General features: G+C 45.7%; 1 protein-coding gene across 9 annotated transcripts in view; it reads right to left on the bottom strand.

The window, feature by feature from the left end:
• NTNG2 (netrin G2) overlaps positions 1 to 27,967 on the bottom strand; it is a 129,014-nt gene that overhangs the window by 66,808 nt on the left and 34,239 nt on the right. For all 9 annotated transcript variants that reach the window (XM_079962559.1, XM_079962562.1, XM_079962561.1 and 6 more), the window contains exon 3: positions 3,925 to 4,565. In XM_079962559.1, the coding sequence (XP_079818685.1) occupies positions 3,925 to 4,565 (641 nt within the window). The remainder of the gene's footprint in view (positions 1 to 3,924; positions 4,566 to 27,967) is intronic.

Genomic DNA, 27,967 nt, shown 5'->3' with positions numbered 1-27,967 from the left:
CCCATTGAGCATTCTCAATACTCCTTTTCTCCAGCTAGGTGCAGAGCTCAAGACTTCCATCTCCTTTGCTGGCTACACTGCACCTGCCAAACTGTTTTTCTTCAAGTAGGTCAGGTGCACCCATTAAAATAGCTACCAACCAACAAGAGTCATCAATGCTTGTTTAAGCAAGCATCTTCTAGCCATTGATGCTCATATACTTATTTAAGCAAGCAACTTCTGGCCACTGGTGCCCATTAAAGAAATATGTTTCACTACTAACTCTTCAAAAGAAAAGATGAAAGGCCGCTCACTCAATATCTCTCACAGCAGGGATGGGGGGGGGACCTGTGGCCCTCCAGATGATGTTAGACTCCAACTCTTATCAGCTCCCAGTCAGCATAGCCAGTGCTCAGGGATGATGGGAGCTGCAGAACAACAACTAAAGCAGTGCTTCTCAAATTATATAGTGGCCCAGCAATTTTATTCCACAATGTGTTAGGGTCTGTCACCATATTTGATCTCTTAAGTGTCCCACCCAACCCAGGCAGTGGTGGAGTCGCCACAGATTGGCAGCCAATGGCTTGCAGACCATCAGAGGTCCATGGACCAGCACTTTGAGTAGCATGAACTAGAGGGCTGAAGGTTGCTTGGCCCAAGGTACACAGTGAGGTCACATATTGCTTGTCTCAACCATCTCCCTACAAACTGAATCACATATAAATGCTTTAATGGTCGGAAATCAGAGCTGATTCAGAAGCGTCACACCTCAATCTCTTCACAGCACAGATGGGGTCTTCACCTTCCCTGCCTCCTATGTAAATGAAGGTTGCTAAGTAGCTCAGTGACAGATCATCTGTCTTGCATGCAGGAGGCACTAGGTTCAATTCCTGACATTTCCTGGTAGGTATAAGGCAGCTTCTTATGCTCCTACAAAACATGGGGAGTGCATTCATGTTAGAATATCTTGAGAAGGTTGCACATGTCTGATGTTCTATACTTGTAGGAAGAAGTCTGCAGTAGCTGGGGTTGGGTGGGTTTGATGTCAGGAAAGGAAAAGCCCCTTTAGGTTGGCTCCTACAAATTACATTTTATATACATTTACCCAATGGAATAAATATGATGATGATGATGCCATAACTTGACTTTCATGGGGAGATTCTGACTTTGCATCCCAATCTAGAGCACAAAAAACAGAGTTCCAAATGAAACCATCTCTCCTGGGGCAGTAATTTGATTCTGTAATTGTCTCCTGTCAGAGCAGCCTCCATCTGCATACCTAAAGAATGGCTGTGTAGGGCTTGATGGGGTGTGTGTGCTCTGCCACACTAGCGGAGAGGAGAGGAGAGGAGGAAGAGGAAGAGGAAGAGGAAGAGGAAGAGGAAGAGGAAGAGGAAGAGGAGAGGCTCTGGAAAAGGAACATACAGTAAGAGCTTAACTGGATGATGATCTTTCTAAACCACCCTTCATAAATAATAAACACAGCTTTCACTTGTCTCAAGTGTAGGGAAGGAAAGTCTTGTGGTGTCAATCAGCCAAGGGGAACCTGTGACCCTACAGATGTTGTCAGAGTAATAATTTAGTAGTTCTTATAATAAAATAAGATGGATAATAATATAAGATGGACCAGTAGTCCATCTAGCTCTGAAGACTTAACTTGGAACCTTCTGCATGTAAAACAGGGGCTCTAACAGTGAGCTACAACCCTTCTCCAAAGTTAAGAAACTAAGATGCTGTTTTATACTGAGTCAGACCCATTGGTCCATCCAGCTCAATACTGTCCACACTGACTGGCAGCACTTCTCCAGAGTTTCAAGCAGGGATATCCCAGTCCTATCTGGAGATGCTGGGGATTGAATCTGGGGGCTCCTGTCTCCAAAGCATATGCTCTACCATTGAGCAACCTGCTGGAACCAACGAGCTCCTTTGCCAAACCATCTAGGTGGTGTAGAGTCTCTCTCTCTCTCTCTCTCTCTCTCTCTCTCTCACACACACACACACACACTTCCAACTGTAAGTTTCTCTGTTGAAGATGTCATCAACCTTAGTAGGCGTAGGAAAGAAATTCCATACAGCTGGCATTTTAATGTAAACCTATCTAATTCACACTTCCTAAAACAGTCCACAAGCCCAAACACAGCTCTCCTTTGACAATTACACTGCTCTGAATTCTATGATGCAGCTCTCCAAATAAATAATGCGTTAAAAAAATGTGTGCATAAAAAGTGGGAAATGTGTGATATTAGGGGGAATTAGTATTAATTTACATTAGGAAAAACCGCATTCACAAAGGTATATATTAGGAGAAATGTGCTCTAAAATGTTGACAAATTTTCATGAGGGATTTGCAGGGTGGGGGGTAGCAAACAGATGCAGAAATGTGGGAAGCTGAACTTAAAATTGGAATAAACGAGAAACTGAGAGAAATTAAAGAAAACAGAATCTGTCCATTGTTACTATGCTTATTTTGCAGCAACACTGTCACAGACCAGTTTCTTGCATTTTGTTTCAAGCTACCCACATGTGCATATATTTCTGAAGACTTAGGATAACACTCTGCGGATCTGTAGACAGTAGCTTACAGAAGCTTATGCCATAATTAATTGTTTAATTAATGAAACTAAATTGCATTTGCCACCTAACACTCATTCTGCACCTGTAAGCAATCAATCTCTTAGTGCGCAGCACCTACACGTTGGAACTCCCTGCCTGTTGATGCCTTCTTCTTTTTAGCACCCGCTTAAAACATTGTTGTTAAGTGACAATATTGCTTAGTGAAGGATGTCATCCTAAGAGTGAATACTTTGAATAATTTTTTGGGGGGATGTAATTGACAGACAGAAAATCATGTCCTATTGATTGATTGATTGTTTCTGTTTTTCTTTTATTCTTCTGTTATTTTTCTTTTCCTTCTTTCCTGTCTGTCTGTCTGTCTCTCTGTGTCCTCTGCTTTGGACCACTACTGTGACTGTACATACATGAAGGTGATATGTGGTTGGGGCCTTGTGTGAGAGGCAGGGAAGGGAAGATCTCCCAGGGTGGAAAACTGGAAGAGGAAAGGTAAGCTAGTCCACCCTTTCTGTGTGAGACAAGGGTTAAGATCTGAGAAAGAACTTTGTCTTTTGTTTTCCTTCTCTTTTTCTGCTTTTGTTCTCATTCAGATTACTTTGTCTTTTATACTGTTGTATTATGAAATTTTAAAATATTTTTTATTGCCTAACCAGTTTTGTTAGGCAAACCTATCCAGAAATGTAGAAATTACATATATTTTATCTCTTCTTAGTTACTGTTGATTTTAATTATCATTTGAATGTTTCTAAATGCCTGTTTTTTAATGAGAATATTAATGTTTTCTTTTTGTCTAATAAAATTGTAAGGCTGTTGTCATGCTAAAGTTCAATAGGTGGCCATGGCAACTTCAGCATGATGGGAGACCAGCAGGCAGGTGAGCAAGCAGCATGGGAAGCAAGTGCCTAGGCAAGCTGTTTAACAGAGTAGGGAGGCACTTCAGATAGTGGTTTGGAAAATTGCTCTTTGAAGCACACTAGAGTGCTGCATTTTGTTAAATAAATAAATAAATAAATACAGTGGTGCCTCAGGTTACAAACACCTCAGGTTACAAACACTTCGGGTTACAGACTCCACTAACCCGGAGTAGTACCTTGGGTTAAGAACTTTACCTCAGGATGAGAACAGAAATCGCACGCTGGCGGCCCGGCAGCAGTGGGAGGCCCCATTAGCTAAAGTGGTACCTCAGGTTAAGAACGGTTTCAGGTTAAGAACGGACCTCCAGAACGAATTCAGTTCGTAAAACAGAGGGGTACCACTTTAAATAAATTCTTCAGTAGCAACTATTCCTCTCCAAGAAAAGGTATGGAAAAGGAAGGAAGGAAGGAAGGAAGGAAGGAAGGAAGGAAGGAAGGAAGGAAATAGATCTCCTGTTACCTGCCCGTGACTTCAATGTTGGAGACAGCATAGAAGTACTTGAACAAGTTCTCCCGCTGCACGTAGGTGCCCCCTAGCGCTGGCCTCAGCAGCCGCAGCCGCAAGTCCGTCATGGTGAAGAAGTCCTTCAGCCCTTTGGCACTCTCTAGCCTGGTGTAAAGGTTGTCCATATTCTTGAGTTCCGGCCCAGCAAAAATGGCAAAGCGGTCCCTCACTTCAAAGCGTACATTCTTCTCTTTCTTGGAGCCCGGCCAGCGGGAATACTCATCTGTGCAGATGACCCTGTTGGCGCTGGTGGTGGAGAGGTTCCTGACCCTCCGTGCTTGCATGCCGAAGGTTTCGTTGCAATCATCTGCATAGTATTGATATGGGTGCCAAGTCCTCCCATTGTCCAAGGACTTTTCCAGGATCATCATTGTGGGACGCCCATACTCAAAAGTCACTATGATGTCATCAGTCAGCTCAATGCTCTTGTTCCAAGAAAGTGTGATGTTGGCCAGCAAAGGCTCCGGGTAACGGCTCCATGTCACACTCTGCCAGTATGTCGCCAGGCCTTCATCTTCTTTGTCAAACATCAGCTTAGGTGGATGGGCCAGGTCAGGGTTGGATGCATCACACTCATCACACATATATGGGTTTTCCTGAAAGGACAACAAGAGTAACAAGAGAAGAAAGGGATGGCAAAGAGCAAGAACTAACAGGGGATTCATTTGGGATGGAGACATGCCTCAGTGATAGAGCATCTGCTTTGCATGCAGAAGGTCCCAGATTCAATCCACTCAGCATCCCTTTCTTGATAGGACTGGAAGAGACTCCCTGCCTCAAACTCTGAAGAGGTGATGTCAGTCAGTGTTGGTAATACTGTGCTAGATGTATCAGTGGCCTGACTCAGTGTAAGGCAGGTTCCTATGTTCCTATGCAGCTGCAGAGATGCAGGATGGCAGCCATTAAAACCAAATCATTAGATACAAAAGGGCTTTTTACTGGAACATTGTCACCGTGATAGTTTTGGAAGAGATACTACTGATCATGACTATTCTAAACCGAATAGGAACTTAGGAAGCTACATTAAAGAAAGCAAAAACATTGGTCCAATTTGCTCAATGTCATCATTGTCATTGTTTTCAGACAAGGGCCTTTTATAGCTCTAACTGGAGACACCAGGGATTGAACTTTGGGCCTCTGGCATGCAAACATGTAGAAGGGCTGTAGCTCAGTAGCACAACACCTACTTAGCAAGGAGGTAGTCCCAGGTTCAATCCCAGCATACCCAGGTAGGCTGGGAATGTCTCCTGCCTGGAACCTAGGAGAAGTACTGCCAGCAATAGTCTGAGCTAGATGGACAAATGGTCTGACTCAGTATAAGGGAGCTTCCTATGCTCCTAATGCTCTGTGATGAGTTACGAGCTCTTCCATAATGCTGTAAAAGGACAAGAAGCAAATACTGTTTAATAATCACATCGTCATCATCCTCACATCATCCTTCTAAGGAAGCAACATTGTGCCAAAACTTGAAAGAAAGGTAAGAGTTTTACAAATGATGTGAGTCATGCATGACTCCATACATCATGAAATGTCACCTCAATGCAGTATATCCCTTCCTACATCATGGAACGAGTCAGAACTATTTCATTTCATCTCCAGCTTTCTCCTGCATTAGAATTTTTATGTACTTTTGGAGATGTTATTCCTTTCCTCTAATAACCCTTCTGTGACCTTTGAAATGGAAGTTGACCTAAGTGTAAGGGATAACCCAAGAGAAGTCGCAATCAAAATAGATCCACCAAAATCAATGGACCCCATTATGTGTGGACTTACCATAAGCATGATTTAATTGGAAATCACCCAACAGGAGGATATGTCAGAATTTGCAGAAGAATATCCTCTGGACATGGGGGGTAAATCACCCATAATATCTATGAATGAATTCTATGGGAGTCTCTGGGAAGAAAAGGCTCCTTGGATCTGGTGGGTGTCCCTCTCCATGGATATAGAGGGTCTGCCTGCAGAGGCCTCCTTGTTGTAGTGCAAGCACCAAGTACAAGTCACTTTAGTTGGGCTGCTACTGTTCTGGCTCCCAATGAATGAACAGCTTGAACTTGGGTTACAGTTTCTGCTCAAAGCTTTAATGCTCAAATCATTATAGTACATAAGCAAGACAAAGGTCAAAGGTACAGTAGGTGCAATGCATGGCTAAGTGAGTTAAGTCATTGATCCAACAGTTGACATGCCCCTTGGGTTGCCCTGATGTAGGAGTTGGGCGGGCTTGGCTTTAGCATAGTAAGTAGGATGGGCGAGCAAATGGGAACTCCTTTTGATGGGCTGGGTCTGACGCCCCTCTGTACGTGGAGGCTTGTCAGCTAGAGTTGATGGGAGGGGAGAGTCTAGCAGCATAGGTGGAACAGGAACTTTGGGCTGGATAATAATAATAATAATAATAATAATAATAATAATAATAATTTATTTGTACCCTGCCCATCTGGCTGGGTTTCCCCAGCCATTCTGGGTGGCTTCCAACAAAGATTAAGAATACATTAAAATGTCACACATTGGCAAGGGTTGATCCAGTGATAGTCCACTGAGTCCCTCCCTATACAGTGGTACCTCAGGTTACATACGCTTCAGGTTACATATGATTCAGGTTACATATGCTTCAGGTTACAGACTCCGCTAACCCAGAAATAGTACCTCGAGTTAAGAACTTTGCTTCAGAATGAGAACAGAAATTGCACGGCGGCAGAGGGGGCCCCATTAGCTAAAGTGGTGCTTCAGGTTAAGAACAGTTTCAGGTTAAGAACGGACCTCCGGAACGAATTAAGTTCTTAACCCGAGGTACCACTGTAATCAAACTCCTTGCTTGTTACGCTCCCCACCCGCCATACACTTCTGATGTCTCATGGGGTTCAGATACAGTTCCTTCCCAGGATCACCAGCCTCCAGATCTTTGCAATTATCCCACTGCTTATCCTCATCTGACCGGTCCCTCCGAGATTTATCCTTGAAACTAATGACAGTTACTTGGGCATAAGAGGAGATCTGCTTGAATAGATCAGAAGTTCTAGTCTAGTATCTTGTTTCTACAGTGGCTAACTAGGACACTCTATCCTCCCTGCTGCATTCCACTAAGGGAATACAGTGGTACCTCTGGTTGCGAACAGGATCCATTCCTGAGGCCCGTTGGCAACCTGAAAAGCCCGCAAACTGAAGTACCGTATCTGCGCAGGTGCACAGCACAATTCGGTGCTTATGTGCATATGTGAAGCGTGATTTAGCGCTTCTGCGCATGCGTGAGCAGCGAAACCCGGAAGTAACCCTTTCCGGTACTTCCAGGTCACCTTGGGATGCAACCTGAAAAAACATAACATGAAGCAAATGTAATATGCGGTATGACTGTAATAATGAGATGAAGGAGGAGGTTGACGGACATTACCACCTCCTGCACTGGTTGCAAGGAGGTAGGCAGGTGGAGATTGGCTGAGGCAGACTGGAGTTGGTGCTGCAGTGCCCCACTTGCCATCATGGATTAACCTCCACTGAAGCAGGGCATAAAACAAGAGCCTTCCCCTGTCTCATCTTCTTGCCCCCACTCAGCATCTGTTTTTCAGTGACATAATGTTCTTATATATAGGAGATCCATTATTCATCATGGTTAACAGCTAGGAACCTCAACTTCTTCCATTCATAGAATCATAGAATTCTAGAGTTGGAAGGTTCCCTGAGGGTCATCTAGTCCAACCCCCTGAAATGCAGGGATCTCAGCTAAAGCATCCATGACAGGTGGCCATCCAACCTTTGCTTAAAAACCTCCAAGGAAGGAGAGTCCACAACCTCTCATGGGAGTCTGTTCTACACCCTGTTTCCATTCTGTGCCAGTTATGTGTGCATACAACCAAAATTGTTTAGAAGCTTATTTTGGCATCAAGTGGTATATTAATTAATTAATCAGTCCATTCTGACCCCATTTGCTGCACATTTTTTGTAGCAATAACATTAAAAAATCCACATTTAATTTGTGGATTACCCTTTAATATTTGCATTTTAGGAACACTTCCCACTTGAATAACATTTTGTAAGCATCCCCCCTAACCTTTCTTTGGGGGCTGTGCTGTTTTATATATTTCCCCTAAATTAACATTTTTGTGCACAACTTTCCTGCAAAAGGCGATCCAATGAATTAATGCATTCCAATCCTCGTATAAGTCCAGGAACTGTGACTTACGTTGGCCTGCTTTAAAATGCAGATCAAAAGAAATTATTTTATATCCCTAACAACTGCAGTGGGGATGTGAAAACAACAAGGATGAAGCTAAACAAAGTTATCCCTTTATGAAACTCACTCTGCTGCCAAAACCTGTTTTTGCAACCCTCAAATTCAACCGAAGTTTTACCTTCCACTTAGACCACTAGGATTGGGCTGTTGATGGAAAAGGCAAATTCTCCCCCTACCCCACTGATCACAACATTCGTAGTTTTTTGTAGCTCAACCTCCTCTCTCTCCCATAATATATTTTAAGTGAAATTATGCTATTAGTGGATAAGCTGTTGAGTATTTTAAATAAAGCAGACATCTGCTGCAAACAGTAAAAGCTGCAGAGATAGCTTTTAAGAAATGCCCACCCAAACCCTCAGCTTATTATCACTGTCAGAATGAAATGATAAACAATACCAATCCCATTTAAACACACACACACACACACACACACAGAGAGAGAGAGAGAGAGAGAGAGAGAGAGAGAGAGAGATGTATGCCAGGGCTTCCTAATGGGGGTAAGACGAGAGATTAGTATTTATAAGGGTTGCTGCCTGAGATGGGAGACAAACAGATGGGCTTCAAAGTGGGTCAGATTATGTCTTTTCCTAGGGACACTTATCTAAAGCACTGTACACATTCCAATTGTTTCTGTTTACTTCTATTTTATGGTCCCTGTGTTCCTGTTTTGCCTTGGGGGGGGGGGATGCTGTCAATACAGTGGTACAGTTACAGACATTTCAGGTTACAGACGCTTCAGGTTACAGACTCCACTAACCCAGAAATAGTACCTTGGGTTAAGAACTTTGCTTCAGGATGAGAACAGATATCATGTACCAGCGACGCGGTGGCAGCAGGAGGCCCCATTAGCTAAAGTGGTACCTCAGGTTAAGAACAGTTTCAGGTTAAGAACGGACCTCTGGAATGAATTAAGTTCTTAACCCGAGGTACCACTGTACTGTCATTTAAATCACTAAACAAAAAGTAGTGTGCCTGAACGTGTAGTGGAGTTATTCAGGAGAAGGTGATATAGAGTACCAGCTCTGTATGCAGGAGATCCAAAGTTCACTCCCTGGCATCGCTAGGAGGGGCTAGGAAAGACCTCAGGCAGAAACCCTGGAAAGCTGCTACCAGCCAGGGTAAGTTGATCTTAGGACACAGACACAGGGTGTTGTGTCCACTGCTAGTTCTATTCAGAGTAAACCTATTGAAACTGAAGGACAAGACTAACTTAGGTTTATTCATTTCAATGGGCCTACTCTTGCTTAGAGTTCAGCTCAATACAGCCTAAATGTATCCATTTTCTTCTCATTTAGATGACTCTTCTGAATCCCAGCTCCCTTTCCAAACCACCTTTGTTCACTGTATAATATGTAGCAAAAAAATTCCCATAGCTGGGTAGTGCTCAGCTGGTAGCCTTGGGCATGACCAAGGCTCAAGCTAGGCCCATTCCTGGCACCTGCAAAAATTGCCAAGGGCCAGCACTCCAAGCAGAATATGGTATCTGCACCCTTCCTGAACTAAGTTCAGTAGCTACCATTAATATTTTCCACACTGCCCAGAATATATGCTACGCTGGGTGCATTTGGGGGAAATTAAAATGGCAGCCGTTTTCCCTTTCTCCTTGCCAGAAAGAATGTTCAGTTCAGACTGCCTGTTGCCTTGTGACTGTACAGTTGAAGGGCAGCATACTGAGGTCTCAGCCACTGGCCACAGGACCAAGGGTCATGGGAAGGCAGCACCCCTAGCTCTCCAGAGGAGAATTGCAGCAAGGGGGAGATCAGTCTGGCCCTCTCCATTGACCAGAGAAAGAGCAGCTGCAGTTGAAAGGCCGGGGCATAAATCTTCACCATAAATAATAAACAAAAACAAACAGGCTGCATTCAAACTGTATCCTTATCCATGACAGATTTAGCTCTGGAGAACTCAATCAGAAGAGGTGAGGTGAATTTAGGAAGAGCAGAGACTATTGCAGGGGTGTTCGAGCTGCAGCAACTGTTTTGGACGGTGCCATCTGTTCTGATCCTGTTACAGTCAGGCTTGCTGTTTGGATTGGCAGTGAAGGGCACAGGGATGGCGTATGGCTTGCAGGTGCTCCTGCCCACTGAGTCAGCAGCCCTGCCACTTGAAATCCTGCGCCGCGTCATCTGGAAGCAACTCTAGAGTCAGTACTAACTGCCAGCCCCCACGTGTTGTACATAGAATAAGATGTCATGCGGAAGAGTTTGCTTGCCCTGCTTTTAAAATAGGGTTTAGACAAAAATTCACGGATAAGGATACAAGTGGCTGCTACTAGCTATGCAGGCTATGTTACACCTTCAGTGTTGGAGGCCCTAAGCCTCTGAATACTGTTGCTGGAAATCACAAGGGTGTTGTGCTCTAGTCCTGTTTGCAGGCTTCTCACTGGGGCATCTAGTTGACTAGTATGAGAACAGAAAGTTGGATCAGATGAGCCCCCTTTGACCTGATTCAGTAGGGCTCTTCTGATGTGAGTCCGAAAATCCACATGAAATAATGTTTCTACATACACACAAGCACACTCACACACATAGGAATACATTATTATTATTATTATTATTAGTAGTAGTAGTAGTAGTAGTATTAACTACTGTCAGGGGCTCAGGAGCAGAAGCACAGGGAAGGGAGGAGATGGAGAGCGAAGGGGAAGAATCCGAGGGGAGCGTAGGAGAAGATGACAGTGGCCCGAGAGATTCCATGAGCCTCTCCAGCGAATCGGAAGATTCACAGAAGGGGGCGCCAGTGGCCAGGGGAAGGGGATTCCCAAGGGGGACACCCCAGGAGCAAGGGGCAAGCAGGGACTCCCAGAGCAGCAGTTGGAAATCAGGACCAGCTTCCCCACCAGAGCATAGTGGGGGGGAAGAGTCCCAGGTATCGAGGCCAGAGGATTCCACACCAGGGAGTGAAGATAAGTCAGGGCTGACCACGCCTCCATCGGAGAGCCAGACAACGGAGGGGAGGTCAGATCCGGGCAGTATCCCGGAAGAGGGAAGCAGTGACAGAAGCAGTGTGACGGTCAGGAGGAAGGTCACTGGGTTGGCGCGAGAGGCAAGTTCAAATGTACAGGAGCGCGGGACAGCAGAGAATGAGGATTGGGAACCGGGTCCTAAAGCCCGCCGGAGGCAGGGGAAGGAGTCGGGCGACTCAGCGTCGGAAGAGTCCAGAAAGGGGAATGCCCCAGCGGGCAGGAGGACCCAGAGGAGAAGAGAGCAGCGGAAAAGGTGGAGCAGGGCTAGGATCTTAAACTGGTGTCAGAGGGGAGGAGATTCAGACGGGACTTCGCCGGTCTAGGGTTTAAGACGTAGAGTTGCGCGCTGCGGCTTTGGAATGGAAGTTGAACTTCAATAAAGACTTTTGTACATAACAACGATCTGGCGTCGGTCCTCTGTGAGCTGGGACCTAGGGGCAGCTCTGACAACTACGTTTCTATACAACCTTTCCTCCAAGGAGAAGAAGAGGAGGAGGAGGAGGAGGAGGAGGAGGAGGAGGAGGAGGAGAAGGAGTTTGGATTTGATATCCCACTTTATCACTACCCTAAGGAGTCTCAAAGCGGCTAACAGTCTCCTTTCCCTTCCTCCTCCACAACAAACACTCTGTGAGGTGAGTGGGGCTGAGAGACTTGAGAGAAGCGTGACTAGTCCAAGGTCACCCAGCAGCTGCATGTGGAGGAGCAGGGAAGCAAACCCGGTTCACCAGATTACGATTCCACTGCTCTTAACCACTACACCACACTGGCTCAAGTTGACATGTATGTTTCTCCTGTTTCTCCCCATTTTATCCTCACAACAACCCTGTGAGATGGGTTAGGTATGGAGGCAGTGACAGGCCCAAGTTCACCCTGTGTGGTTCATGACTGAGGGGGGATTTGAACTCTGGTCTTGACTGTTACATCACTCTGAAAATTGTAGCTCTGGGAGAGGAACCAGGGGCCTTGTAACAATTCTTAGCATCTTTAACAAACTCCAGCTCCAAGAATAGTGCTTTAAATGTATGGTGTGAATGCAGCCTAAACCTACTGAAATACAATGATTATGTTTTCATTATTTTCCAAATTCCTTAATAATATAGGAACTCTAATCATACTCAGTAGAATCTGGGTGAGCTTTTCCCAGGCAAAAGCAGATTCGAATCCAGTGGTAGTTGCATGAGAAGCTTAAAGTGGTTTAGCTAGCAGAACTACCCTCACTAGGAAGTGTCATCCAAAGCAAAGCACTGCTACCCTCCTTCAAAACTAACCTGTCCCCAAATTTTCAAATGCACTTCTCCAACCCCCCCCCCAAATAAATACAAAACTCTGTATTATTAGGGGAAGTGTGCATAAAATGCATCTATCAGTGACAATAGCATACAAAAATGCATTCTGGTAGGAGAAATGGCTTGCAAAAATAAAAGGTGTATATTAGGCAAAATTGCAAATGAAAATGCTTATATTAAGAGAAATGTGCATTAAAAAGCTGATGCATTTTTGTGAAGATATCTATACCTATGCAGAAATGTAGCCTACTGAAGACTAGAAATATGAGAAACCAAAATGGACAAATTCATCCATCCCTAGTATGGGGATGTGAGCAAATCTCAGTGACCAAACCTTATGTGGCAGTTTGCTGATCACTGAGTGAGTTTCTGTAAGCCAACAATGAACAAAGTCTCCCTGTCTAGTCTCTACAACAGTATTTGTCATACAGGGGCAATATTTGGGTTGGTCAAGAATTATTCCATTTCCAAATCTGTTTGTATCTACTGAAGATTCAGGGTGGACATACTAATTCATTTCCACGGTCCATGTCACATAGCTCCGTGCTAAAATCCTTTTCCTACCAAAGGAGGTTCTGGGATTTTCTGTATGTGTCCTGCTTTTGTTGTGCTTCAGTGCAAGAGCCACCCCACCCCCACCCCCACCCCCAGCATCACAGAGGGGGCAAGCATCGCAGAACAACTAATGAAACAGAATTATATGTGGACGGTGCCATAGAAATCCACCATTAATGCGCCGTTAATTATTGCGCCAATGTCATATTGCACAACCCACCTGCAAAAAGCCTCTTGCCTATTGGATCACTTTACTTAGGAGCAGGGGTGATAAGCAGGCAGCTCCTGAACAGGAACTTCTTTCTCGAAGGGACACCTGCTGCAGAGCTCTGGCTGCTTCTTTGGTGTTGATCCTGCTAAGTCTGTGTCAATGGGTGATGACAGGAACAAGGATATCTCTCTGATTCTCTGCACAGTTTGTGGACCACTCACACTCCTAATTCAGAGGGCAATCCACCTGCAGGCTATGGGAGCCTGGCAGTGTTCTTATGAGCCCCTGGCTTTGAACTGATCCCCTGCCTCAGATGGGAGTCTTTATCAGTGCCCCCCCCCTCTCCCTTGGACATTGGGAGTCTTAAGGACCTTGTCACACCCTTGAGAGCTCCTTATGTACCAGCTTGGGTGTCCTAAGACACTGCTGCTGGCCTCTGGCTTAAAGATTACCCGATTAGTTTACAAAGTTCCCATTTTGCTGAGGACAGCAGCAAAGCGCTTAAGTTAGGATAGAATTTCCTCCAGATACTGCAAGATGTCACAGGAAGGAACCATGTCAACAATAATTTGCTTGTGTCTGAAACAATGGTACTTTATGAGACGAGGGGGAGGGAGACAGGAAAGTGAGAAGCAGCAGCATGCATATGCCACTTGATGCCTCACACACTCTGGTGGAAACGGTGGGTCCTCTGCAGCTTCTTTATTCCCACCCCCCACTCCATGCCTCAAATAAATCTGTCCGTCATGTCAGAGTCCGACACCCAACAGACGTGGGAGATGTGTAAATCTCTAACCTTGATGCCACAGACCGCCCCCCTACCCCCTCCTTCTGACCCAACTTGTGGAGTCAAAAGCTCAGCCCCAGCTCTGAGGAGCAGATGGTCAGGAGCACTAATGAATCAGCCTGTGTATTTACCGCGCCTGCTCCTGCTGGGGAAAGGTTTTAATAAACAGCAGCCAGAATAAATAAGCCCTACAACCAATCCAAGCACTCTGCATTCCTTGTCTCTCCTGCATGCATCAACTCCTGTGCACAGCAAGAGCCTGAAATTCTATTTGTAAGGAATGCTGCTTACCAGAGTAATTTTTGTGAGGATTTGCTTTTTTTACTTTTAAGCAGCTGGGTGTTGGTGTTGCTTTAAAGCAAGGCTGGCTCACTTTTTTCCCCAGCCTGAGGCCCACATACACCTTTGGACAAGCTTCGAAGGGACTACAGGCATGCATAAACACACCACACCCAGGACACAGGTGAAAGACATACAGAGAGGCATTAAAATATCCATTGCAGCTTTCGGCTGATTGCAGAATGGGGCAGGGACCTTTTTTATTTATTAACCTTTTTTGGCCTGCTCTTCATCTGGTTCCATCCTCACTTTGACTGGTGGGTGGCACAATCCACCTGTCAATCACTTGGTGTCATTATGATATCACATAACTACCAAGTGGGGGGTTTTTTTTTGCCCAGCTGTCATAATCCCTTGTGCAGGGTTCCCAATACCTGGCTGTCAGGTATTGGGCAGGACATGGGTATTGGTATTGGGCAGGACAGAGAGGCACTTTGCCAGCCCTATGCTCCAACCACCAAGCATAGGACCAGCAAAGTGCCTCTCTGTCCTGCCCAACAACTGATGGGGCAGCGGGGGGGGGGAGGGGGAGAAACTTGCAATTTGCAATGGAGAATTCCCTTGTGAATCTGATGCTACAAAAGACAGCATCTTTCTCCCCCATCTCTCCCACGATCAGCTGATGGGAAGAGGAAAGAAACCTGCTTTTTGCAAGCATCTGTTGTGCTCAGCCTAGTGTTGTGATGGAGATTCAGGTCAAGATGTTGAATGGTCCTTGCTGATTTGAATCCCCATCATGGCACTGGGCTGGGTGTAGAGGTTTAAACTTCTATACTATCTGGTGTTGCAGATAGTATTTTTTAAATTTTTTTCTGCCTACCAAAATTGCTGAGGGTCTTAGTGGACCACAAGGAAGGCCCAGATTAGGCCCACAAGCTGAGGAGTTCTCTACCCTGGTTTTAAAGCATAGACATGCATACACAAAGAGGGCTAGAATTATCATTCCTGTGCACTGAGCTTTCCTATTTCTGTTCTTTACGTTTAGCCAAATTCTCCAGACTAATCCTAGGATTCTGCTTACCAGAATCTGGCAGTGGGTTTTGTTGTATATGTGGCTTTGTGGACCAATGAAGAATAATGTCAATTGTCCTCAGGCACTTATACATCAGTCGCATCCAGACTAGGTAACTGCAGTGCCTTTAAAGATGGTCTGGAAATTTAAGCTGCTGTAAAATTTAGTCCTTTTGAGGGCTGTAGAGTTTGAACCTATTATATTACGGTAATTTTGAATCAATTGAGTTCAGAGGTGCCAGCTCACGAGGGAGGTTTAGGGGGTGTCAATGTTGGAAGTGTGATGTCCCAGTGTCCCAACATCACATGCATGATGTCCTAACACCCCAATGTTATGCGCATGACATCAGCACCTTGGGAGGAGTTGCCTGGGGGAAGAGCCAAATGTGGCAGCTGTGCATCTTCAATGGCCTGTGGCTCCTCCTCCACCTGGGAGTGCTACCAGCAGGAGGCTGTTTCAACCCTACATCCCCACTGGGGCAGGAGGAGGAGAAGGAGCCAGCCACTGGAGCAGCACTGCAGTTGGCTCTGCATTTTGCTTCTGCACTTTTGGGACATTGGGGGGCCCAGCCCCTACCCCCCAAATATGGGGCAGTGGCCAAATGGGCTCAGTCCCCTGGTTGAGGGGGGACTGGTTGAGTTGGTTACCCTGGTTGAGTTGGTTACCCATCTGTTTAAAAGGTCTCGATTTAATGGCAAAGAAGATAACAAAATAACAGATATTGGAGATGTAAGGAAAAGGAAGGAACATTTTATCATATGTGGTGGGAATGCAAATGCATTAAAAAAATATTTGGAAATGATATACGATGAATTGAAAAAAAATGTTTAAAATGAATTTTGTCGAACACCCTGAAGCCTTTTTGTTAGGTATCTCAAATCAAGAGCTACCAAAAGAAAAATGGACATTATTTATGTATGCTACAACAGCGGCAAGAATCTTGATTGCACAATATTGGAAGACGGAAGAAATACCATCAAAGGAACAATGCCAAGAAAAGCTGATGAACTATGCAGAATTGGCTAAGCTAGCAGACAAACTAAGAGAGAAGGACAAAAAGGACTCCAAAAGAGTCTGGGAACCATTTACAGTTTATTTGCAGAAACAACAGAATGGACTGGATTCACTATAAATAAACTTTCACAACTTCATTTGAGTAACAGATAGTTTAGAGAAATGATAAGGGATTTTATTTTTGTGTAGGAAAAGCAGGATACGATAAATAAAAGTAAATAACTCAGCAGAGGCGGTGTTGAGGGAAGTCCAGAGGAGGGGAGGGAGAATAATTGTAAACAACATGATGAATGAGATTCTTATCATTAATTGTTATAAAATTCAAAAAATATTCAAAAAAAGGGCTCAATTTAAAAGTGCTAATACTAACTTTTGAGGCACTGGATGGTCTAGAACCAAATTGTTTCAAGAGCTGCTGGCTCTATGCCAGCATGTCTGAGCCCCATGATTGGTCCAGGGGCCCTTTCTGGCCTGCCAAAAACATTGATCAGGCTGGTGAGTACCAAGGACAGGATCTTTAAAGTGGTGACTCCACACTTGTGGAATTCCACCCCCTGATAATTCCACCTGGCCTTTTCTGGTAGCCTTTAAGCATACCCCCCTCCCATGTCTCTCTCTGTGTGTGTTTTAATGCACACATAATTCATTGCTGTTGTAATACAGCTTTTGAGGTTCTCTCGAAACCTCCTGCTTCCATTGCAAGCCTTTCTCACACATGGAATACCCTACCCAGGCCCATGAGATGCTACAACATTTCTCCATGTTCTATCCAGGCAAGCAAGATGCATTATCACAGTTCGAGGACACATTCCATCCAGGGGGACAATACACCCATGGGGCAAACCACAATACAGCTGGTTAAGGACATGACCTGCACTGAGGAGTGTCTGGAGATCCAGACATAGAGGCATGGAGGAGGGCTGCATTTGGTCCTCTGGCCCTGAGGTTATCTATCACTGCTTTATAGGGCATACTTGAGGTGGAATGTTTCATCCAACCACAAAATAGAATGTTCTTCAAATAAAAAATAAAATATCACAGTGCTTTTTTGCTTTCTGAGTCAAACTATGTTGTTGAGTTTGAGAAAGGGCAAGATGATTTCAGGAACCAAAAATAACATCTGTAGGTAATTAAATTTCATGCTTCAGGGCACAAATTGATAACCTGAAAGAGATCAGGATGGAATTCCCATTGAACTGGAGATATTCGCTGGCAATTAATTTTCGCTCCACTCACAGATTTAGGGAAAGGAAGCAGCCATAATTAATTTAGAGTGATTACTGCTAATAGCTGGTTAAGTGGTAAAACATGAGCACAGAGACTATCAAACAGCAGGGCTGAAACACACACATTCCAGTATAAATGAACATCGGCTTTCCTACCACTAAAAATGAGGGCTCTGTACAATTCTTCCCACAAATCATGGCCAAATTCATTACCTATTTTCAGTGTGAGTACGTTTATAAATTTCCCCTGAAACTCTGCAATTGGCTTCTGTTGGAAGTGGAAAACTAAAGACAAATAAGTGGTCCTATCCAGAAGCTATGCGCAAATGGCCTCACAAAATTCTCCAACCTATTTGTGGGCAGATTTTTCTTTAGGAGGGGGAGGACATTACACTGAATTTCTGCAGAGGGAAGAGAAATTAGCCAACAGTTTCTCGGGGTGGCACTGTCATTGCTGTTGCTCTGTGAAATTTCTTAAGCAAAAACAGCGGCCACCAAACAAGTAAATATACAAAATGGTGGGGAATAATAAGAGAATATTCTGCAAAGTGGCCTTTTCTGGAGAGGGGTGGTGCCGGAGAAAAATTAAAGTCTACACTATTACCGTATTTTTCGCCCTATAGGACACACCTAGTTTTTTTGGGGGGAAATAAAGAATTTTTTTTTATTCCCCCCCACAGCCGCGGGGGAAGCCCGAGCTTTTAAAAACACATCCACCATAGTTTTTAGAGGAGAAAAGGATATCTGCCCAAAGCGCGGGGTGCTCTGCTTCAGCGTGTCCCACGCTCCGGGCAGCAGGCTGCTATCCGCATCCTAGGGAGCCCTGCAGGAACTCCCGCGGGCTCCCCAGGCTTGCGGATATCTGCCTGAAGTGCGGGGCGCGCTGAAGCAGCGCTCAGGACAGCAGACTGCTATCTGCAGCCTAGGGAGCCCTGCGGGAACTCCTGCGGGCTCCTCAGGCTTGCTGATAGCTTCCTGAAACCTGGAGAGCGAAAGGGGTCGGTGCACACCGACTCCTCTTGCTCTCCAAGCTTCAGCGAAAGCCTGCATTCGCCCCATAGGACACACACAGATTTCCCCTTCATTTTTGGAGGGGGAAAAGTGCGTCCTATAGGGTGAAAAATACGGTAAATTCTAATGAATTTCAGCTCAGCTCTAATCCTGTCTAGAAGTGCACCTTACAAGGTACAGCTAAGGCACACTGGCCTTAGTTCATTGGTAGAACATTGGCTTGGCATTTAGAAGGCCCAGGTTCAATCCCCAACAGTATTCCCAGGTAGAAATTGTCCCCTTTCTGAAACCCTGAAGAACCACTATCAAGCACTGTTTCAGTATTTTCACTACCTCCCCAGAATCTGTTGGAGAAACAGAATTGGATGCTACTGGCCCACTAAAAATCTCTGGATAACCTTTGCCAGCATTGTTGAGTAAATATTTAAAAAAGTAGGGGGCAAGATAGAATGGGACCTCATAGGTAAAAAGCCCTGGGGCCAAATGATCATTCTCCAGTGTTACCTAGTAAGTCTCTAGGACAGGAGCTGGCATAAGAAAGTGTTGCCCACCCCAACCCAGTTAAGTGGTCCAAAAGGCTGCTTGACAGTATCAAAAGCCACTTTAATATCTAGCCCAAGCAGTACATTGCATAAATAATTTGAGAAATCAGCAGCAGGTAAACTTCATTCCTCAGGGTCAAATCTAACCCTCCAGGCCGTTGGAACTTTCCCTAGGCTACACACCCTTCACTAGCACTGCATCACACAATCTTCAAACATGTTTGCTTAGCTGGAATGTGTATTTAAACCATGCCAATCGTTTCTGCTCAGGTCCTGCTTGTAGGGTATCTGGTTGGCCACTAGGACACTAGACTGAACTTTTTGGTCTGATTTGGCAGCTAGGCCTGGGAAGGTGGGGTCCTGGCTGACTCCTCCTGTAAGTCTGATTGCTCAGGATGCCTAGAGAAAAACAGAAATCCGTACCATGAATTTCTGTTCCCAGGGTTATTGGCTCTCACATGAAACTGTAGGGCATCCTGTGCCACATCTGCCTGAAAGGTGGCAGCTATGGAGAGTTTGAGACTGCCTTTGATGTTTTGTGGGACATCCTCCATTGCTGCTAGTTTGTTAGCCCAGAGCATACTTACTCTAGCCATGATGGATGTAGCTACTGAAGCTCTGAAAGACGATGTTTCTGCCTCAGAATCGCTATGGGGGCCGCCTCATGCTGTTTGTCACATACATTCATTGGTTCTCATTCTCCTTTGGTAGGAATAACTACGGAAGAAGACAATGCTGCAACTGGAGAATCCATGATTGTTGTGACCAGTTACCCCATGATCTTAGTGAGAAAAAGATGTTTGTTGGCCAGCATATAGAAGGCCTTCTGGCGTCCTGGAGTCATCCATTCAATGGTACATATTTCTTGGAATGCATCCAGAAACGGAAGAGTGGTCATGTGTGGCTGTCCTTCCAAAGAAACGCTCTTGGCCCCTTTGGTGGAAGTTGTTGTTGACTCTGCTTCTGTAGGAAGCTCTTTGGGCAGTTTGAAGACTCTCCTAGCCTTTACCATGATGGCTGAGAAGAATTCAGATTAGAAGAGCCTAACCGTCAGGTGCTGGTGTGGTTGCTCGAGAGCAAACAGGGAAGACTCCAACTTGTCTTTTCCAGGCTTTATTATCTGTACAAACTATTTACAGTGCAGAGCATTGCAAGTCCATGTCTGCTCAGTCGCTAGCAGAATCTAGGAGTGATACCTTCCCCAGCATAACAGTTGTGTGACCCCCATCCTTCTCCTCCCCTCTCTGCGCCCAAACCTACTGTGCAGAGTGGGTGCTGGCAAAGGGGGACTTCCCCTCCCTCTGCTTTGCTCAGGCTCGGTGTCGAGGCTCTCCCTAGCATTTCCTTGTCCCTGCACCCCCTTCCCCACTGGAGTGGGGCTTTCTTCCTCACCAGAGGAGGAACTGCTTCGCAAGATCTTCAGAGGCTCCCTGTAACACAACTGCCCTTCCACCTCTCGCCTCTGAGCTGATGGCAGTTCCCCGACACTATCGTTTAGGGGTGGTGGCTCCAATTCTTCTTCAGAAAGTTCCCCTTCCTCCTTGTCCCCTGATGCATTGGTCTGATCAGCCTGAGTCTGAGAAGATGCTGAGGCCAGTTGCCACCTGTTTGCTGTGAGAGCTTTTGCCCCCTTTTCCTCTAGCCCTAGAGGCTTTGCACTTGTGTTTATGTCCGTTATGACTTCCACTGTGGGGGTGGTCAGACACCGGAGCAGGGGAGGGGGATGTGGAAGGAGAGGTACAGGAGGAGTGGGATAATGAGGAGGAACAAGCAGAAGAGGGGGGGGGGTGACCTGGTTCTCCTCTTCTTCCCTTTTTATGTTTGGCAGATCTCCTCTTCACAGAAGCCTTGGTTTCTGGTAGGGAATGCAGTAGAGGTGGAAGGGCTGAGGAAGGACAGACTCTACTAACCCTAGTCAAAACAAAATAAAAAAAATTCCTTCCAGTAGCACCTTAAAGACCAACTAAGTTAGTTCTAGGTATGAGCTTTCGTGTGCATGCACACTTCTTCAGATACCTTCAGATACCTTCAGATACCTTCAGACTATAGCAGACCAACACGGCTACCTATCTGTAACTCTACTAACCCTAGCCGTCCGTGCCACAATGCCCTTGATCCAGTTAATAAACACCAGGAAATGCCCCTCCCTAGAAAAAGTCACCTTGGAGATTTCTGGGAGAGTAGAACTTCACTGTCTCTAACTCAGTGGTTCTTAACCTTGGGTCCCCAGATATTTTTGGCCTACAACTCCCATGATCCTGACAGTAAGAGCTGTTCGACAGTGGAATTTGCTGCCAAGGAGTGTGGTGGAGTCTCCTTCTTTGGAGGTCTTTAAGCAGAGGCTTGACAGCCATATGTCAGGAGTGCTCTGATGGTGTTTCCTGCTTGGCAGGGGGTTGGACTCGATGGCCCTTGTGGTCTCTTCCAACTCTATGATTCTATGATTCTATGATCCCTAGCTCACAGGACCAGTGGTCAGGGATGATGGGAGTTGTAGGCCAAAAACATCTGGGGACCCAAGGTTGAGAAAGGCTGCTCTAACTGGTTGTGCACTGCTTGGTTTCCCATTTGTCTTTGCTGTGAAGGCGAATGGGGATCCTTCTGATAGGATGCCTTCAGTTCCACTGCTAGGCATTTTGTGGGCTCTGATAGGAAACTCTCCCCAAGCAGCCCTGAGAGGCTGGGAGGGAAGGAAAGTGGCGGAGTAAGGACCACTGGGCTCAATTTCGCAGCTTCTCTGCTTGTCACACCTCCTCTTCCTCCTGCTGAGGTCTGTAGTCTTTCTGGGTGCCTTTCTGAGGCGCTACAAGTTCCAGAACATCCCCCTGTTCTCCAAAGGAGATCAGGTGGGAGAAATTTGGGGGAAGGGGCTTGAGGATAGCACAGGCAGAGGAAATTGATGACAAAACTGAGTAGGGGAGGAGGACTGAGCTCCCAAGGAGCTCTACAGGATCCGATCATTCCAAGTGCAAGGCAGGGTCGGTCTGGGATGGACCCTCCCACAAGGAGGATATTTGATGTGAACCCTGTCTGTCCAGACTCAGGACTGCCTTCCAAGATCCCTGGAGAATATCATGGTGCAGTATTGTCTGGGAGTTTTTTTTAAAATCAGGTTCAAGATTTAATCCTGGAGATGCTTATTTTTATTGCTGTTATTGGTATTAATGTTTTTGAATCTTTATTCTTAGATCTTGTTAGGATTCGTGTGGGGATTGTTTAATCTTATTGTATGTTTAGTAAACTGCTTTCATTTATTATTACTACTTAAATTGTGTAATATTTTTGCTATTAGGTAAATATTTTGATGTGGTAAGCCGCTTTGAGCATGGTTAAACTATGGAAAGATAGCAGTCAAATGAATGATAATGATGAACATCCTGCTGAAAACGCTGGAAGCGGTCTGCCTGGGCCACCCTCCGTTTAGGGTGATGGTATTGGCCAATTGACATTTACAGAGAAGGGAGAATGAGTGCTTCTGTCAGGATTTTGGCCAGTGCCTACTGAGACTATTTTGGTCTCCCTCCTCCTCTCTGCTGAGTTCTCAAGGTCAACACTGAGCTTAAGTAGGAGAGCGCTGACAGCCAGTGCTGCTAAACCCACACCCTGGACTGGGTGTAAGAAAGAAGGCAGGCAGCTGGGGGCCCTGCCCTGTTTGTCCTAATGGACCAGCCTCCACTGATAGGGCAGAGAGATCAGGAAGATCAAAAGCAGGTGTAGCCAGAGCCAAAGACAGACAGAGTAATACCATGGTAATACATGGCAAGCATGTAGGGACTGGCTGATGACAGAATGACATTGGTGCGGCGGGGCAAAACTAGGCTTTATTTCACCGGGATCAAAGACCCAGTTTAGCACGCACACACCTATGTGCATTTGTGTGTGCGCGTGCACACACACACACACACTGGCTAGGAGTCTCAATGGTACCCTCTGAAGGTTCACCAGGAGCAAAAAAACCCACAACACTGGCTAGCCCCCCCAAGCTATGGCTCTGGGTGGGGTAGCATCCTATTCACCCTAACGGACTAGCTTTCACAGATTTCTGCATTCAATATTTCGTTCCTGCTCCTCCAGTTTGTTTGCACCAGTTAGAAAGAAAGCAATGTTCCCACCTGGAAAGGCATTTCCTGTTTATTGGTAAGACTGGTCAGGCCTGCACTGAATTATTCAGACGGCGGAAACAGGGTGCCTGAATGCTGGCTCACCCAGGTGTCATTCCGTTCCTCTCCCCACATTGTGGTTTTGGGGCTATTGATTGTTCTCTATTTACCTTCTCCCTCCCCTTTAAGCTCCCTGGCCAAAAGGTTCTTTGAGTCCAAGGTCACATTACAGAAACTTTGGGGTGGGGGGTGGGGGCAGGCCGAAGTGAGGGAGTTTTCAGGGATGCTCCTTTCCAGTTGCCATGAATCAGCAGAAAGAGACACCCAGTTCAAATGGAATAAGCCTTAGTAATCATATAAGCTGGGATATGTTTGGCAAGACCGCCCCCCCACCACCATCTCTCTTTCTCTCTCTTTTCCTTTAGCCCAAACCAAAGCAGATTTACTTTTATGAACATCATGTAGCTCATGCACTCTCCTGGGACTCGCTTAGTGCATGGACAGAAATAGAGAAACAAGCAGTGTCTTGCTCCTTTCTATCTTTTTTTTTAAAAAATGTGTGCACGCAGAATTCTAGGAGGATTTAATATATATATAAACAGTCTAGGCCATTTGTATTGGCAGTATTGAGTAACTCCAGTGCTATGCAAATCAACTTGGGATTTCAGGAGCCTTAACGGGGTACTTCTTTACAAATTTTGTACTGAAGTAAGCTTCACTTTAATAAACATACCCTCAGAACTGGTAATTTGCTGGTCATTTTACAGACAGGGTAGCTTCCCAATTCTGTCCCCTCCCCAAAGGACTGCTGTTTTATCTTTCTCCCAGGCCTCGTTTGAAACCATGCATTTGAAATGCTATGATACCATTTTATACAGCCACTTGCTTCCTGCAAAGAAATCTGGGCACTGTAGATTGTTAACGGTGCTGAGAATTGTTAGGAGACCCCTTTCCCCCTCACAGCTACAATCCCTCAACCTGTGGGTCCCCAGATGTTGTTGGACTACAATTCCCATCACCCCTAGCTAGCAAGGCCAGAGCTCAGGGATGATGGGAGTTGTAGTCCAACAACATCTGGGAACCCACAGGTTGAGAACCGCTGCCTTAAGTGGTTTAACAAGCAACCCCTCTTCCCAGGAACTCTGGGGATTGCAGCTCTGTCTACTGGTCCATCCAGCTCAGTATTGTTCACACTGACTGGCAGTTGGCTCTCTGGCTTTTGGATAGGAGTCTCTCCCAGCCCTCCCTGGAGATGATGGGGATCAAATTGGGGACACTTTTGCATGCAAAGCAGATGTTCCACCCACTGAGTTATGACCCTTCCCCTAAAAACCAAGTCTGACTCCAGTCCTCATGATTCTGAATAAAGGACTGGTTTAAATGGGGAAACCTAGGAAGCTGCCTTCTACTGAGTCAGACAATCAGCCTATCCAGCTCAGCATTATCTACTACACTGACAGACAGAAGCTCACCAAGATTTCAGAGAGGGTTCTCTCCCAGCCCTGTCTGGAGGTGATTGGGATTGCATGCAAAGCAAGTGCTCTACCACTGAGCTACGGTCCTTCCTCTAAAGCTATTACCATTACAGTCGTACCTCGGGTTATAGGCGCTTCAGGTTGCGTTTTTTCGGGTTGTGGACTGCCGAAACCTGGAAGTACGGGAACGGGTTACTTCCGGGTTTCGGCGGTTGCGCATGCGCAGAAGTGCTAAATCATGCATGCGCATGCGCAGAAGCGCCAAATTGCAACCCGTGCATGTGCAGACGCGGGTTGCGAACGTTGCGGGTTGCGAACGTGCATCCCGCACGGATCACGTTTGCAGCCCAAGTGTCCACTGTATCATTCTAGTTGTATAGAATGGCAGGGTTGGTGTCAGGCAAGCGGTGCCAGAGCACTTGCCTCCTTCTTCCCGTTGCATGATGGACTTAGAACACCTGAACAGGACATACCTAGCTTCAGTAATGGTAATACAGTGGTACCTCAGGTTACAGATGCTTCAGGTTACAGACTCCCCTAACCCAGAAATAGTGCTTCAGTAAAAGGTGAAAGATTTATACGATCTGAAGAGAAACCAGAGTATTATTTTTCTTTTGCAGTCTTTAAAATGTTAATAAATATTATTATTTTTTAAAAAAATAGTGCTTCAGGTTAAGAACTTTGCTTCAGGATGAGAACAGAAATCGTGCTCCAGCAGCGCGGCGGCAGCAGGAGGCCCCATTAGCTAAAACGGTGCTTCAGGTTAAGAACAGTTTCAGGTTAAGTACGGACCTCCAGAACAAATTAAGTACTTAACCCGAGGTACCACTGTAAATGGGATTGGGTAGTTGTAAAGTAAGTGCAGTTACAGCTAAAGTCACTAGTTGGCACTAATGATAATAGGGCAATATAACAATGGGGTCACATCTTTAAGATTGAGTTTCCGCCTCCCCCCTTTACTCTTAAGCCCCGGGATGATGACCCCAAGCCCTTCTCCCCATCGGTCGCACAAGCACAACACACACATCTTTTGATTGCCTAAATGTATGATATGCCTGAATGCAGTGGCGTAGCGTGGGGGGTGCAGGGGGGGCCGGCCGCACCGGGGGTTAGGGAAATCCACGGGTCAGGGGGCGCAAATCCACGGGTTAGGGGGCGCAAATCCATGGGTTAGGGGGCACAAATTACTTGCCTTGCCCCGGGTGCTGATAACCCACGCTACGCCACTGCCTGAATGTATCCTTTCGACTTGACGGCTCAGGGAAGATACCTGGCTTTATAAATTTGTAGAAAATCCATACTTTAACTGATTCTCCTCATTCCAACACCATTTTAACCCTTAAAGAAAGGTGAATTTGGGCTCCATCTCCCTCCATGAACCAAGAAGCAGGAAGTCACGTAGGCAGCAGGAACAGGGCATCCCGCCATAATTCCCCAAGCGTGAGAGCACATACACCCCACCCCACCAAGGGAGTGACCAAGGGGGCAACAATAGATATCTGCAGAGGCAGTTTAGAAAGTCAGATGTTCTGAAAGCCCATCTCCAGAGTTCTGAGGGCAAGGATGTGTAAAGAGTTTTATTGTTCTTTCGGTGATGGTACTTAAGAGGTGTTGAGAAAGGTGTCTGATAAAGTGACCTAATATTGAACTTGTGTAACCCTTGTATAAAGTTAAAGGGACCCCTGACCATTAGGTTCAGTCGTGGCCGACTCTGGGGTTGCGGCGCTCATCTCGCTTTATTGGCTGAGGGAGCCGGCGTACAGCTTCTGGGTTATGTGGCCAGCATGACTAAGCCGCTTCTGGCGAACCAGAGCAGCGCACGGAAATGCCGTTTACCTTCCCACCGGAGCAGTACCTATTTATCTACTTGCACTGGTGTGCTTTCGAACTGCTAGGTTGGCAGGAGCAGGGACCGAGCAATGGGAGCTCACCCTGTCACTGGGATTCGAACCACTGACCTTCTGATCGGCAAGTCCTAGGCTCTGTGGTTTAACCCACAGCGCCACCCACATCCCTTGTAAACCCCTCCCCATTTGTGGCATGCCAGTGATGTAGTGATGATGTATCAATCATGCTGCTTGAAGTGTATTCTGGGGGAAAGAGGGAAGATTTAAAAGAGGATGTCACCCCATGCTTGGGGTTCTTATTCCTCTGGGGACCTGTTGCGCAACAATAAAGGTCGTGGTCTACTGACCAATGTTTTGCTCCAAATTACTTGGCTGGATCTTCCTTATTTTACTGACCGCATGTACCTGTGGGGGGACTTTCACCCCAGTGAGCTGGGCTGTTGAGTAGTCTCTCACCCCGGAATTTTTCTTTAACAACATGAACCACATAAGGGTCAGATTTAAGGTGCTGCTTTTGACCTTTAAAGCCCTTCACGGCCTAGGACCCTCGTACCTACGGGACCGCCTCTCCTGGTATGCTCCACGGAGAGCCTCAAGGTCCATAAATAACAACACCCTAGTGGTCCCAGGCCCTAAGGAAGTTAGATTGGCATCGACCAGAGCCAGGGCCTTTTCAACTCTGGCTCCAGCCTGGTGGAACGCTCTGTCTCATGAGACCAGGGCCCTGCAGGATCTGATTTCTTTCCGCAGGGCCTGTAAGACAGAGTTGTTCCGCCTGGCCTTTGGCTTAGAATCAGTTTGATTCCCTCCCCCTCATTCTTTTTTCTTTTTCCTTTCTCCTCCTGTGATGAGGCTGCATTTTAATATTTTAATGTTTCAATATTTTAATGTTGTATTTTAATCATGTTTTTAAGTTGTATTCATTCAACTTGTTTTTATTATTGCGTGTTAGCTGCCCTGAGCCTGTCCTTGGTTGGGGAGGGCAGGGTATAAATAAAAATTATTATTATTATTATTATTATTATTATTATTATTATTTGTTATTTGTTCCTCAGCAATCACAAGAGTATATGTCTGCTCCTTCATTCACAACATCCACAACAGAGAATTTCATGAACTTGCATTTACCTCTTTCCCTCCCAATTCACCCTACCCCAATATGTGAGGTTGTGAACAGGGACTGATATTATCTTTTAATCTCTGTACAGTGCTTAGAAAATCATGGTGCTTTATTACACAATTTTAATCTTTTTTTAATACTAATATTTTGTCCCCTGTTTCAAACTCCAACAGAGAAGCTCAGGACTCCTAACAATATGCAACATGACATCAGAAGGGGGAAAAAATAGCAGTAATCTCAATAGATTCAAATAAACAAAGACAGACAGATAGGCCCAACAATT

This window comes from Podarcis cretensis (genome assembly GCF_951804945.1).
Source record: "Podarcis cretensis genome assembly, chromosome: Z".
Classification (NCBI taxonomy): domain Eukaryota; kingdom Metazoa; phylum Chordata; class Lepidosauria; order Squamata; family Lacertidae; genus Podarcis; species Podarcis cretensis.
Note: the sequence above shows the minus strand (reverse complement) of the source record. Positions and strands in the feature narration are given on the sequence as shown.